Source organism: Myxine glutinosa, chromosome 9 (genome assembly GCF_964187855.1).
Source record: "Myxine glutinosa chromosome 9, kmMyxGlut1.1, whole genome shotgun sequence".
In the NCBI taxonomy this organism is placed as follows: Eukaryota; Metazoa; Chordata; class Myxini; order Myxiniformes; family Myxinidae; genus Myxine; species Myxine glutinosa.
In genome coordinates, this window is record NC_136269.1 from 108,857,887 (window position 1) to 108,873,491 (window position 15,605).

Below are 15,605 nucleotides of genomic sequence, written 5' to 3' on the forward strand. Positions count from 1 at the left end.
GGCTTTCCCACAGGTGTTACTGCTATTTTCCTAGAATTTATTATCATTATTTTGTTCCCTCTGCCTAACCCTGTGGGGAAATGGAATTTCCCCTTCAATGAGGTCAGCTTGGGAAGTACTTTTGAGTATATTTCAAAGAGCTCAGACAAAAAGACATGGTTTCTTCCATGGTTGTCGGTTGAAAGTCTCTCTCTGGAAGGAATTCTAGCTTGGATTATAAGTCGACAAAGAGGAAATGGCAACCATCCGGGAAGAGGATTCTGTAAGACAAGAATGTGAAACGGTAGATGTCATTATGAAATATTTCACATCATTGGTCTTGTGCAATATCATGAGCTTGTATGTAAGGTGGTGGCACCACGGTTGTATTTTGAAGCATGTGATGTTGGATATGTGCATCAACTGTGTATAAGCAGGTCAGCATGCACCGCGGCTGGACTTTCACTGAATCCCTTGCACACTTTAAGGTGGGAACCCCTAGGTGTAATTTAGTGAATTGATGTTTATAAAGACCAGGTGTCATGTCTCGCCTATATTCCCAGGTGAATATAATATGAGCATGGAGGTGGAATGTCAATTATTTATTTAGTTATTGGGGCACTATCTTCCCAGTAACCTGCCTGGTTCCCTTTATTGCTCACTCCTTATATGATGCTTATAGTTCCCTCACAATTATTCAATTGTTTCCACTAGGCTTGGGCAGAAGAATCGAAGAACCAGTTAAAATCTTTTCCTCCTATCAAAACCACGGCTCGAATCTCAAATTCTCTGGAGTCAATTACCTGCTTGTAGTGGTTCCAATTATTATTGTTTTCTTGTGTACCAAGTCAAGGCTCATGTAAGAACTAAAACATAGAACATATAACAAAGGGAACAGGAGACGAGGGGGAGAGAGAGAGGAGGGAAGCGCAACAACAGTAGGGAACAGGGACATCAAGAGCTCTGTGGAAGGGAGAGGGCTGGAGCGGGGTGCACAGTTTAAAACAAATGGACACTCTGAGGACTTTCAGGAAAGAAAACAGAATTTTAAGGAGGTAGATTTGGGGTGGATTAACGGAGGTTGAAAAGATCAAGGTTTTGGATAGGGGAACACAAGAGATGGTGGTGAACAGCTGTTTTGAAGACCTGAAGGGAGCAGTGGGATTGAAGAGTCATATTCTCTAGAGCAGATTCATACTATGCCCTATCTTACTTTGTTCATCGAGACTCGGTTCATTGGTTCAGAAAATTTAATTCAGTTAGCCGATTCAGTTAGGTGGTTGAATTCAGTTAGCCGATATGTAAAGCCTATTCAAATTTCAAGTCAATCGGATGAAAATTGAGGATTTTAGAAATTTGAAAAAAGTGTTTGACCTTTGGCCTATGCTGACCTTTTGACCTTTTGAGCTCAAAAATATATAGGATTTTGTCGGCACACGAACTCTACCATTTGGTGAAGTTTCGTTAAGATCAGTTTAAAATTGTGACCTGTAGGCAAGTATAAGTGAGCGGACAGATAAACACACAAACCGGAGTGATAAACATACTTGCAAAAAAAATGTTTGTTTTTTTTGCCAAGGAACAAAGAAACAAACAGACCCAAATGCAATACCTTCTCCTCTGGCGAGGGTAGCTAGAATGACACTCTTGATGTCACGACGTCGACCAATATGCCTCCGCCCCCATTATTACATCATCCTAATACATGTACCAAGTTTGCTTTAAATCCATACAGCTGTTTTCAAGTTATCACATTTTTAGCTGACATGACCTCTGACCTTTGACCTCTTGACTCCAAAATGTAATATGTTCATGCTTGCATCATTATACCTACATGTACCAAGTTTTAATTAAAATCCCTGCAGCTGTTCACAAGTTATCACAGTTTTACCTTACATGACCTCTGACCTTTGGCCTTTGACCCTGGGACCCCCAAAATCTAATCGGTTAATCTTTACATCATTATACATATCTGTACCAAGTTTGAATTCAATCATTTCAGTCGTTCTCAAGCTATAGACCTATAACCGATTTGACCTTTGACCTCTTGACCCCAAAAGCTAATCAGTTCATTTTTACATAATTCTACATAAGTGTACCAAATTTGGTCAGAATCCCATCACTGGTTCTTAGGTTATCGTGGTAACAGGAATTTTACCTAACATGACCTTTGGCCTTTGACCTTATGACCTCAAATTCTAATCAGTTCATCTTTACCTCATTATGCATACCTGCACCAAGTTTGACTAAGATTCCTTCAGCCATTCTCAAGTTATTGCGGTAACGAAAACCTATCATGGACGGACGGACGGACAGCCGGATGGACAACCTGAAAACATAATGACTCGTAGACTCGACTCTTCGTCGACAGAGGCATAAAAATACAAAATGAAAATTTATGATTTTATGCAGCCCTGACCTTTGAGCTTCAGATCTAAAAATAATCAGCTTCTAGCTTTTGATTTGTGAACCAATTCAGTGACCTGATATGCAAATAATTGAAATTTCAGGTCAATCGGGTGAAAATTGTTGACGTTTTGATCTAAAAAAACAACAATCGGCTTTAAAGAGAAAAGACAAGTCCACCATACACTGTCACGCGCAAGGTAATGATGGAAATAATGTTTGATTTTAACATTTATACAATGCTGGTCCCCTCTCCCCTTGGTTGGACACTTTATACCTGGCACAGGATAATCCTGCACAGTCCTCTATGACGACCGCCTGGTGGTTGAAAGATTGAAGCCAGGCCTTTGCTGCTGAGCGGCGATACTAGTTGAGGGGAGGGGGGGGGTGGGGAGGGGGAGGGGGGGGGGCGGGGAGGGGGGGGGGGGTGGGGAGGGGGAGGGGGGGGTGGGGAGGGGGGGGGGATAGGTTCCCGAATTACGAAAATCTGCGAATAGAGAGGACCAAACCACGAATGGCGGTGAAAATCCGCGAAGGTCGATCAAAATCCGCGAAGGTCGATGAAAATCCGCGAAGGTCGATGAAAGTCTCATGAATGTATGCTGCGGCATTGTTTCATTGGGGGAAAAGGGGGATACATTAGAGGTTCCTGGCGGTTCCTCATTCACAGAGGAAATTTTTTTATGCCTCCCCCGACGAAGTCGCTGGAGGCATTATGTTTTCGGGTTGTCCGTCTGTCCGTCCGTACGGGCTAAACCTCGTTTTTCTCAGCAGCCATATGTCCGATTGTGAAGAAACTTTCAGGGTAGGAGTGACACCCATGCAGAATGTTTTTATGATAATTGTGATGTCATAGGTCATGTGGTATGGCAGCCACCTTGGATTAAAAGCAAATATTTAAAAAGAAAATTCTCGGAAACCACTGAATGGAAAAATTTTAAACTTGGCACATTGTCAAGTACTCCCAATGAGGAACAAAAGTATGATAATGGTGACATCATAGGTGAAGTGGTATACCTGCCAAAAATGTTTCAATTGAATTCCTATCCTAAAAATCTGAAATTGCATGCACATGATCTATGACCCATTTGTATTGAAATTTTATATTTATGACATCATATGTCACATGGTTTGGCAGCCATATTGGTTTGAAGGAAAATATTAAATAATTATATCTCTGAAACCGCTCACCCTATCTGCAAAATTTTACAAATATCATCTAACACGGCTAACCCCCGCTCTAGCAGGGAAAATGGCCTTTAAAATGCATGTTGTTGTTGTGTTGTATCTAACACACACACATGAATATATATATAACTTCAAAACACACCTGGTCACAAGTGTGCCGCACTGACCGGGTCCTCAGTCGAGGTCCTCAGCATCATCCCGTTTCGGCCCTTCAACCTCGATACGGTCAGCTAAGGTGGGCCAGCAGGGGCATATACACATCCACATGCAGCAACTGCACCTGGATGCGTACATACCCCCACCCCCAGCCAGTGCGAACAACAACAACAACACCTCCACATCCAGAATCCACAGCACCAAACAAACATGGTGGAACACTCAAACACCCACCTTTATACCCTTCACCACTCACCAACAAAACACACCAGATCATTCATACACACACATACACACCCATACACACCCATACACACACATACACGCACATACACACGCAACACCAACCAACCAACCACCTATCCTTACATCATACACCACTCAACACACAAAAACACACACTCATGCAAAAATTAATTCATGCAAAAACACACGCCCTCACCCACTCACTCATATATACAAAATAAGAAATAATAATGGTAACAAAATAAAAACAAACAAACAAAAAAAAAACACACAACCAACCTACACCGTTCGACGTGCCTCCATAAACGTCCTCCATATCCAAAATGAGCCTTTCAAGGCAATCTGGGCCACCTTGTCACACATCCTCCTTCTTTCTGTCCCACACACTCCCAGCCTAGCAAGAAATGCAGAAAAGGAATTGCCAATATACCCTCCACACCCCACCTCAAATGGCTGACACGAAACTCACCAACCCTTCTCCTGGCACTCTGCCTCCAGCTCACTGTACTTTCCTCTTTTCCTCTCGTGCACCTCCTCCATGTTCTCTTCCCAAGGTACCGACAACTCCCCTAAGATGACCTGTCTTGTTGCACTTGACCAAATGCCAGTCAGGCTGCAACCTTGTCACACAGATCTCCTCTGGGAATACCAATTGTGGCTTTAGGTCTGCCACCACCTGCCAATCACAAGCATCTGACAGCCCTCTTGCTTTCCACCTCCTCCTCTTTCCACCTCTTACCACTTGGCCCTCTTTGACAAACCACACCTCTCCCCCATCAGTCTCCTTCTCCACTCTTCTCTCTCGATCTCAGCACCTCTTGTTGCACCATCTGCACCACCACCGCCAGCACCTGATCATGTCGCCACCTGTATCTTCCTGCTGCCAATGCTACTGAGCATGCACTCAGTGCATGCTGCACCGTTCCCACACCTCCACACAAATAACATCTCTCCTCCTGCAACAACCCCCACAATCTCAAGTTTACTGGTGACGGAAGCACATCATACGTGCTTCTGTATACGTGTTCATCATACGTGTTCATATATATATATCATCTGCATATCATCTGTTGCATATAGTTTAAAATTTGATGATGTTGTAGGTCACATGGTTTGGCAGCCATCTTGGATAGAAAAACGAACCTTATCCGATCAACACGAATCGTCACAAACGTGTTGCCCTAACGAACCTCATCCGATAAACACGAAACTTCACAAACGTGATCCCCTAACCATACATATGCAGAGTGTACATTTTTAGAGGTCATATGTCATGTGGTATGGTAGCCATATTAGCTTGAAAGCCGATATTTAAAAAAAATCCCTTCTCTGAAACTGCTTCACCGATCGATGTGAAACCTGTCATTTCGGGTAAAAATGTGATACCTGAGAATAGTTGAAGGGGTTTAAATCAAACTTGTTTATTTCTTTGACAGTGAATGATGGCATCTACCTGTTGTGGGACTATGTGGAGACATATTGGCGACAGTCGCATTGTTCTAGTTAAAGTTAAAAATGTTTTTGACTGCAAATGCACATGATTACAGTTTCACAAAAAATGCTTACAAATAAAATAAAAAACGACAACACCAGGTGCCATTTCCAATTTATTGAAGGAATGCGCTTGCAGTTTATTAAAAGTGCTTAACCACACCGTACCGTGAAAGTTAAAAAAACACAACACCATCATGTACCGTTTAAATTTTTTATTTTACAAACACACGCAACTTTCAAATGATGATGATGACGGTGATGAATTAAAATCCCAATAAGTCCGAATTGTAGCAATTTGACGGTTGGTGGTAGTTGATCAAGAGTTGTGAACTGGTGTAGGTGGAAGTAAATTCCAGGATGATGCAACATTATAGAGCACAAAGACCTCATTAGTTATATATTGAGAATTGAGACAGAGACAGAGGCAGAGATAGAGACCGACTGACTGGTGCTGGTTAGTCCGTCTGACTTGGCGCAAATCATTGTCTACAGTGTGATGTACCACTTGCCCAGTGTTTGTTTCTTTTGCTGCAATCTGTCGTCATATTTATAGTGCCCATTCATGTATAATGTAGACTAGGGCTGGATGGTATATCCATATTATCGGTTCGGTACAATATTGAAAAAAATATCGTCGAGGCGATACCTCATTTTTCAAACTGTCGATACATCGGCACATTCGATAATGGAAAAAGTGGTGTGCGGAATTGTAAACTGAAGATTTTGACATATGTTTTAATTTGTTTAGCAAGAATATAGACATTAAGGACTCCTTTTGTCACAACACGATAGTCCCAGTAAAAAAAGAAAAAGAAAAAAAAAGATGTACACCAGACAATTCCCTCTCGCCCTTCATGCAAATGCTGAGAAAACTTTGTCCCATCTCAGTGGCCAGTTCTCCTGCCTCATCATCAGGGTATTCCGTTGATGATCCTGCACCTGAGGGGGACTATTTCCACCGGTACAATCAACACATCTGAACTCCGACTCAAACCCCATGCAGGAGAGCTTTTATCAAGATGGCGGTGCATGCTTAAAAAGAAAAAGGGCTGCTCTCAAACATGCCGTCCTTAGAGCGACATACACAACACTACACCCTCTTCCCCATCCCTTCTCCTCCTGAACCCCCTCTCTCTACTGTTCCTTTTGCATGCTGTTATGTCCTGATCTGTTCAGTGTACAAGCTCTTCCACGAGCCTCAACTATATATAGTAAAAAAAGAAAAGGAAAAGAGGGTGTGAGGTAAATGAATGATATTAATGAAGAGGACTAAAAGAGCGATGTTATCCTGCTAGATTTTATTGAAAGACTTGAGCAATTGCGAAGACAGTAACAGAAAAAGCAGCAGTATGCTTCACCCTATGAATTTGCATGGTAATGTGTTGCAGGTTATAGAAGACAATGGTGTTCGGAGGGTTGTGGTCACACCGCAGACACCAGAGTTCCACCCGCACCCACAGATGGCCTCCCCTCACCACATGCACCCTCATTATATCCCACACCGAGGGCAGATGCTTGCTCACCCTCCACTCTTCCCAGCTGTAACAGCTGAGCTTCCTGCTCAGTTCTTGCATCAACCGCCACCAACACATGTCTTTGAAGCTGGTTTGTGACGCACTTGCAGCACTTCCATTACCTTGTTTACACTGGAGCATTGTGTTGCCATTTGTGATTTCCACACATTAGAACAAGTTTTATTATGCCTCCGCCGACAAGGTCGCTGGAGGCATTATGTTTTCGGGTTGTCCGTCCGTCCGTCTTTCAGTCCGTCCATCCGGGCTAAACCTGGTTTTTCTCAGCAACCATATGTCCCATTGAGACAAAACTTTCAGGGTAGGAGTGACACCCATGCAGAATGTTTTTATGATAATTGTGACGTCATAGGTCATGTGGTATGGCAGCCATCTTGGATTAAAAGCAAATAATTAAAATATTATTTCTCAGAAACCGCTGAATGGAAAAATTTGAAACTTGGCACATTGTCAAGTACTCTCAATGGGGAACAAAAGCATGATAATGGTGACATCATAGGTGAAGTGGTATACCAGCCAAAAATGTTTTAATCGAATTCCTTATCCTAAAAATCTGAAATTGCATGCACATGATCCATGACTCATTTGTATTGAAATATTACATTTATGACATCATAGGTCACATGGTTTGGCAGCCATTTTGGATTGAAGGAAAATATGAAATAATTGTATCTCTGAAACCGCTCACCCTGTCGATGCGAAATTTTATAAATATCATCTAACAGCACTGTTGCATATAGTTTGAAAATTATGATGTCATAGGTCACGTGGTTTGGCAGCCATCTTGGATAAAAAAACGAACCTTATCCAATCAACACGAAACTTCACAAACGTGATCCACTACCCATACATAAGCAGAGTGATTGCGTCTACCTGTTGTGGGACTATACGGAGGCATATTGGCGACACAGTCACATTGTTCTAGTTTTTATTTTGTTGTAACTGGAGAGTTATTGTTAAGCTCAGCCAAACTATGAGGAATCTAAATATTTGAAGTAGTTTGTCTTTGTTTCAATTTTTTCCAAGATTGTTGAACTCTTAGCGTAAAGGATGCTGTTTCTAATCTATCCTATAAAAGGAGCCGTGCATGTGGGCGAGCTCCGCCCATTGGTTGGACAGTTAACCTGACTCCTCACAATTTATCTACTATAGCCACAAATTAAGGAACCATTTGGAATATACCATTTAGAACCATTTATATCTTGAGAGGGAGCCCAAAGTTTCAAAAGAAAAACGTTTTGAGACATTCTATTTCAACCCTCATCCATTTTAGGGCATGTGCAGGGACCCCAAAAGTTGCAAAGAAAATTTGGTGGGGCTGGCCCCAAAACTGGGAGTAGTGCTGTGTAAAAGCAATGTACCATTATTGATGATGAAGAAGTGTATTACAATGGCGACGATGATGATGGTGTTGGTTGGGGAGATGGGATTGGCTCTCTGTGTGCCATGTTGTGCCATGATGAATAAAATGCATTATTACAGTGAAATAGCAAAAAGTCTCAAGCGAATGTGGTGTGATGTTGATGGAAAAGTCTATACACGGATAATGCAGAAACGGCGAATGCCGAATTCCCTAATGTGTCTAAACACGGACAATTTATTTCATTGCAAAACTTATTGATAGACTAGACTCTTCATCTTTTTTTCTATCTTTGGGAGAAAGATCAGCGTCGTACAGATGGAAATGCAAAATCTCAATTTTTATTGAGATATTATCGAACGAGCCATTTGTGATGCCATTTGTGATTTCCACACATTAGAACAAGTTTTATTATGCCTCCGCCGACAAGGTCTCTGGAGGCATTATGTTTTCGGGTTGTCCGTCCATCCGTCTTTCCGTCCGTCCATCCGGGCTAAACCTCGTTTTTCTCAGCAACCATATGTCCCATTGAGACAAAACTTTCAGGGTAGGAGTGACACCCATGCAGAATGTTTTTATGATAATTGTGACGTCATAGGTCATGTGGTATGGCAGCCATCTTGGATTAAAAGCAAATAATTAAAATATTCTTTCTCAGAAACCGCTGAATGGAAAAATTTGAAACTTGGCACATTGTCAAGTACTCTCAATGGGGAACAAAAGCATGATAATGGTGACATCATAGGTGAAGTGGTATACCAGCCAAAAATGTTTTAATCGAATTCCTTATCCTAAAAATCTGAAATTGCATGCACATGATCTATGACTCATTTGTATTGAAATATTACATTTATGACATCATAGGTCACATGGTTTGGCAGCCATTTTGGATTGAAGGAAAATATGAAATAATTATATCTCTGAAACCGCTCACCCTGTCAATGCGAAATTTTATAAATATCATCTAACAGCACTGTTGCATATAGTTTGAAAATTATGATGTCATAGGTCACCTGGTTTGGCAGCCATCTTGGATAGAAAAACGAACCTTATCCAATCAACACGAAACTTCACAAACGTGATCCACTACCCATACATAAGCAGAGTGATTGCGTCTACCTGCTGTGGGACTATACGGAGGCATATTGGCAACACAGTCACATTGTTCTAGTTTTTATTTTGTTGTAACTGGAGAGTTATTGCTAAGCTCAGCCAAACTATGAGGAATCTAAATATTTGAAGTAGTTTGTCTTTGTTTCAATTTTTTTCCAAGATTGTTGAACTCTTAGCGTAAAGGATGCTGTTTCTAATCTATCCTATAAAAGGAGCTGTGCATGTGTGCGAGCTCTGCCCATTGGTTGGACAGTTAACCTGACTCCTCACAATTTATCTACTATAGCCACAAATTAAGGAACCATTTGGAATATACCATTTAGAACCATTTATATCTTGAGAGGGAGCCCAAAGTTTCAAAAGAAAAACGTTTTGAGACATTCTATTTAAACCCTCATCCATTTTAGGACATGTGCAAGGACCCCAAAAGTTGCAAAGAAAATTTGGTGGGGCTGGCCCCAAAATGGGAGTAGTGCTGTGTAAAAGCAATGTACCATTAATGATGATGAAGAAGTGTATTACAATGGCGACGATGATGATGGTGTTGATTGGGGAGATGGGATTGGCTCTCTGTGTGCCATGTTGTGCCATGATGAATAAAATGGATTATTACAGAGAAATAGCAAAAAGTCTCAAGCGAATGTGGTGTGATGTTGATGGAAAAGTCTATACACGGATAATGCAGAAACGGCGAATGCCGAATTCCCTAATGTGTCTCAACACGGACAATTTATTTCATTGCAAAACTTATTGATAGACTGGACTCTTCATCTTTTTTTCTATCTTCGGGAGAAAGATCAGCGTCGTACAGATGGAAATGCAAAATCTCAATTTTTATTGAGATATTATCGAACGAGTGTACGTTTCAACATGCAATAAATGGTGAAACTGCTAATGCCGAACCTGTGAATGAGTTTACATGCAGAGAGAGCACTTTCGTAAAGGTGGAAACTCAAAATCATAATTGTATTGAGAAATTTATGAAACCTCTCACCCACCATAGGACACCCTCCGGGACCCAAAAAGGTTCCACAGAAAGGTTGGTGGGGCTAGCCCCGAAACTGAGGGAGTAGTTCAGGGACGTACAGCAGACATTCCTGCTTTATTTTATTGATTGCCCTTTAGAATTTTAGAATATAATTACCCTTTGGAATTTACCCTTTAGAACTCTTTGTAATTTACCTGTTAGACCCTTTAGAATTAACCATTTTGAATTACCCTTTATGATTTACCCTTCCTTACCCTTAAGATCCCTTCCTCTCAAGCAGTGCTATTACTGTGGAGGTTATGCAAGTTTGCTATTATTTCCAACTATTTTCTCTTGAAATTGTGACTGGTTTCTGTGAAGTCGGAGATAGTATTGTTGCGAATATGGAATCTGGCCTCCATATCCGCTTGTAAATATTCCCCTATTTTCTCCAATACTCCCCAACTTTCCCCAATCCCCCATTCCCTAGTCCCATTGCATGTAAATAACAATCAGTAGAGCCGACCTTCCCCTTATTCCCCCATTAAATGTCGTGCCCAGGTCCACCGCACCACACGTAGCCAACTTTCGGACATCTTCCTAGTTATTCTTAATCTATGTCAGTTAAGGCCTCGTTTCCATTAATTATGACTCTTCGTTGCACCAGAATGTGATTATATGGCATCAGTAGTGAGTTTAGGACCTTTCCCATACCTCCTCCCATCTTCTTCCCCAAACAACAACAATAACAACAACTACAACAACAACTACAACTACAACTACGACTACAACAACAGAGGGGCGGGGAGTGTGCGTCCTCACACCGGCTCGGTTACCCGCCATGACCATACGCTCCACGGCGTTACCCCGAAGGGGCTGGCTGTCAGCTCCTCGTCAGGGGCGGAGCCTGGTAAACCCCCCCCGCACGCACCCAATGAGAAGCAACGTGCCGATTCCACGAGGCGGAGCTAACGAGCCGAGGGCGTGTCACTCCCCGCCGGATATACGCGGCCCCGCGCCGGATGTGACGAGAGATGCGCCCCCAGCCTGGAGAGAGAAGTCGCCACCCCTCGAGCGCTGCAATACCTCCACCGCATCTCTTAAACTGGACCGTACGTGATCCTGCCCTGAGCCCAGGTGCACCTGGAGCGATCGCTACCCGCTTTCGTTGCAATCAAACCCCCGTGTGAGTGAGCCTTGTCCCGTTTATTTGTCGTCTGTTGGGGTTAATATAAGTGTGTTTAAGTGCCCACCTTCCTATGTTTCCCTCTTGTCCCTGTAATCTAAACCTTCCGCATTATTGTAATAACAACCTTTGAGAACCGTATCCCTGGTGTCGTGTCGTATTAATTCCAGCCGTGTGTCTTCTTTTTCCTTCATTGGTCTAGCATAGCGCGATTCGTCAACGTTCGGGCACAATCGGGTAACTTGTGCAGACGTGGTCATACCATAAAACCGCTCGGTAAATAACATCCAAGCCACGTCTGTAACAATTGGTGTCGAGGAGTGGAATTCGAACCCGGGACTAAATTAGTTAGGCCCAAATTTTGGGAGGGAAAATCGAGCCGGAGCGCGTACGGCGCTCGACCGAATCGATTCGGAGCGCGTTTCCCGCGCGAAATTATAACGGCGAAATTTGAATTTGTTTTACGAAAATAAAAAATAAAAACCGAATTTTGAAAGTCGCGCTATGGCGGATCAAGACAGCTGGGGTCCGGTAAAGGAGAGTGAGGTAGGGTCGATCCAGGACCAAAATGAGGGACAGGAGGAGAGCGAAGCAGTGAGGGCGGCAGGTTCGCAAAATAGCGCCGTCACGCACGAAGAAGCGGGCGCGCAAAATGGCGCCTCGCTGATCACCGCGCCCGCGACCGTGGCAGCGCCCCTGGTGGATCCGAACCTTTTTATGTTGCAAATGAGGGCCCTTATGGAACGAATGGGAGACCAAATTGTGGGAATGAGGGCTCAGGGTGAGCGATTAGAGGGCCAAATGGGGGTAATGGGGAACCGGATGGATGCTCAGGGTGAGCGATTGGAGGGCCAAATGAGGGGTACCGGTGAGGGATTAGAAAAGAAATTTGAGGGGTTAGACAACGGGATAAAAGAAGTAAAGAATGGGTTAACGGGGGTAGAAAACAGAATGGCCGCTCAAGAGAATCAGATAGAGGGAGTGAAACATGGGTTAACGGGGGTAGAAAACAGAATGGCCGCTCAAGAGAATCAGATAGAGGGAGTGAAACATGGGTTAACGGGGGTAGAAAACAGAATGGCCGCTCAAGAGAATCAAATAGAGGGAGTGAAAAATGGGTTAGAGGGGTTAGAAAACAGTATGGAAGGCAAATTGAGGGACATGAGGGACCAAGCGGAAAGGGAAGTTAAACAAATGGAGCAGCAGATAGAGGGGGTCAGAATGGGGGTAGAAACCAAACTGGATGCTCACAGGGAGGAAATGGAGCAGATGAGGGTGGCATCTGGGCAGGAGATGCAAGTGATGGGAGAGGAGATCAGAAGAGGAGTGAGTGAGGAGGTCGGAGGAGTGCGCGAGGAGGTGAGGCACTGTGAGGAGCACATGGAAAAGGAGGTGAGAAAGGGGACTGTAAAGTTACAAGGGGGCATAGAGGACCTGACGCAGGAGGTGGAACAGCTGACGGAGGGACAAAAAGGACTAACGGAGCAGGTTCAAAGGAACACTGCAGTATTAGGAGGTTTAAAAGCGACACAAAACGACATAAAAAACGACTTGATAGCGACAAAGAGGGAATGTCAGATGGTACGTGAGGGACTGACAACGAGGTTGGACGAGGTGATAGAGGTAATGGAGACGAAGGACCGGCAGGTGAGGACGCACCTGGAAACGGTCAAGGTAGCCTTAGAGGATGAGCTTGAGGAGACGTACCGGGGAATAAAAGAGGTGAAGCAGAAATTAGAAGAAGTGGAAGAAGGGGTGAGCGAAATTAAGAAGCGACGGAGAGAGGATAACAAAGAGATAAAGGAGGAAGTAAAAGAATTGGTCCAAAGTCTGTGTTTGGATCGTGATGATGTGCTCATTAACCGGATGAGGGATTCGCAGGTGATGGAGGAGAAGCGAAGAGGAAGAGGACCCGGTGTAAGTGGTGACCAATATGGTCGTGCGTATGATGCGCCAGGTGATTTAAGAAGCTTGGGGATTGGTTTGGATCCGGGTGTTCGTGAAAGGCCGTTGGTGAGGTGTGTGACAGGTCTGGTGTGCGAAAAAGGAGGTGTGCGAGAAAGTCCGACTCTGGGGTGTGTGAGGAAAAAGTGCGTGCCAAGGAGTGAGTGTGCTGGCGAGAGTGAGTCGGTCGTAGCGCGTGTGCGAGGGAGCACATGGAAGCGCGGTGTGGTAAGTGTTACAGAGGGTGTGACGGGAGAGTGTGCGCAGGAGTGTGCGCGAGAAAGGTGTGTGACGGACAGGTGCATGAGGAAAGAGTGCGCTGTCAGAAGTAAGGAAGAGTGTCCACCTGTGGTGAGTGTTACAGAGGGTGTAACGGGAGAGTGTGCGCGAGAAAGGTGTGTGATGGACAGGTGCATGGGGAAAGAGTGCGCTGTCAAGAGTAAGGGTGAGTGCGCTGTCAAGAATGGTGGTGAGAGTAGTGAGAGTGACAAGGAGAGTGAGTTAGTTGTGACAGGTGAGCGAGGATGTACACCTGGGATGGAAGGATGCACACCTGGAATGGTAGAGCGTGAGTGGGAATGCACGCTGGAGTTGGTGGTGAGGCACGTGGTTGGGTGTGCGAATGAGGGCACACCTGTGATTGTCACAGAGGAGGTGACCGAGAAGGGGGCGCGAAGAGGTGTTTTGGTGAGGTGTGCTACGAACGAATGTGTGCCAAAATGTTCGGTGGTCAGGTGTATGACCAAGGCTGTGAGTGGAATGAGGGTACCTGGGTGTGTAAGGAAGGGTACGAGGAGCATGGGCACAGCTGGATGTGTGAGCAAGGAACGGGCTGCGGGGTGTAAGCATGCAGGTGAAGCATCGACATTAAACGGGTTAGAGGTTAGGTCGACTTTTAGCCGAATCGGGCCCTCGGTGCGTGCTGGGCCTCGCTTTGAACGGCCGCGTCCGTGCTCCACTAGGCGGAGCGGGCAGCCCAATAGAAAGGGTCGTCATGGCGACCACTTTTTGGTGAGACGTGCCGGCAGGTCGAGATCGGGGCATTGGATGGCTCCACGCCGAGGTGATGCGTGGGATCTCGGCCCGGGTAAGCCCCCGTCCCTGCACCGAATGCGGGACGCATCCAGCCGCTGGCACAAAACAACCAGCATCCATTGCTTGGCTTTACGAAGCCGGGCTTTGGACAGGAATTGGCGCACCGAGAGGTATTAGTGAGTCGACTGGGTGATGAGGTTAGTGTTTTGGACCCAAAATTAGAGAAAAGCAAAATTTAATGATTGGCAAAGGATTGGCAGTAGTGATTGGCAGATGATGGGCAGTGATTGGCAAATTTTTAATTTGTTGAAATTGGATGTGCAAAATTGGTAGTGAGAGACCCCCGATGTGGTGGGATGGCAAATCCACCATCCTTCCCATGTGGGGGCAAAGGAGCACTAGCTTATGGGGTGTATGGCAGTGAAAACTAGCCCGGGAGGGTTAGGATATGGTGTGTAGGGATCTAGAGAAGATGACCTTAGGTGACGATAAGTTTAGTTAGTGACTGATACCTGTAGTGGGGACGCAGGTAGATTAGTATGGATGATAATGACGAGGGAGCGCAATAGTTTAAAGGGACGACTGGGAAGCGCAAGTTTCAGAAGGGAGTAGTTAGCTGAGATGATGCCGTGTGTGTGTGAGAATTGAACAGGTGTGATTGCACAGGTGTGCAACTGGACAGGTGTGTGGAGTAGTGTATGAGTAGTGAGTGTTGTGGATCAGCGCGAATGCGCTTGGGGAGAGAAGGGTGCAGGTGGCACCAGGTGTGAGAGCACAGGTGTGCAAGTACAGGTGTGTGGAGAGAGTTGGAGTAAGTGGTATGGAGTGGTGTGCGTGGTGCGAAGGTGTGGATGGGGGAAGAGTGGACCCCTTTCACGAGTACCCGGGGCGGGTAGTGTAAGTGTTAGGTAGAGGGTGCAGGTAAATTGTGGTTGGATATTGGCATCTGTGGTGCGGTTGCAGAATGGTGTTGTGGATGGGTGCATTAGTGTTGTGGAA

General features: G+C 44.7%; 1 protein-coding gene across 3 annotated transcripts in view; it reads left to right on the top strand.

Annotated features, from left to right (window-relative positions):
- FNDC3A (fibronectin type III domain containing 3A) overlaps positions 1-15,605 on the top strand; it is a 440,266-nt gene that overhangs the window by 262,413 nt on the left and 162,248 nt on the right. For all 3 annotated transcript variants that reach the window (XM_068128578.2, XM_068128579.2, XM_068128580.2), the window contains one exon: positions 6,858-7,074. In XM_068128578.2, the coding sequence (XP_067984679.2) occupies positions 6,858-7,074 (217 nt within the window). The remainder of the gene's footprint in view (positions 1-6,857; positions 7,075-15,605) is intronic.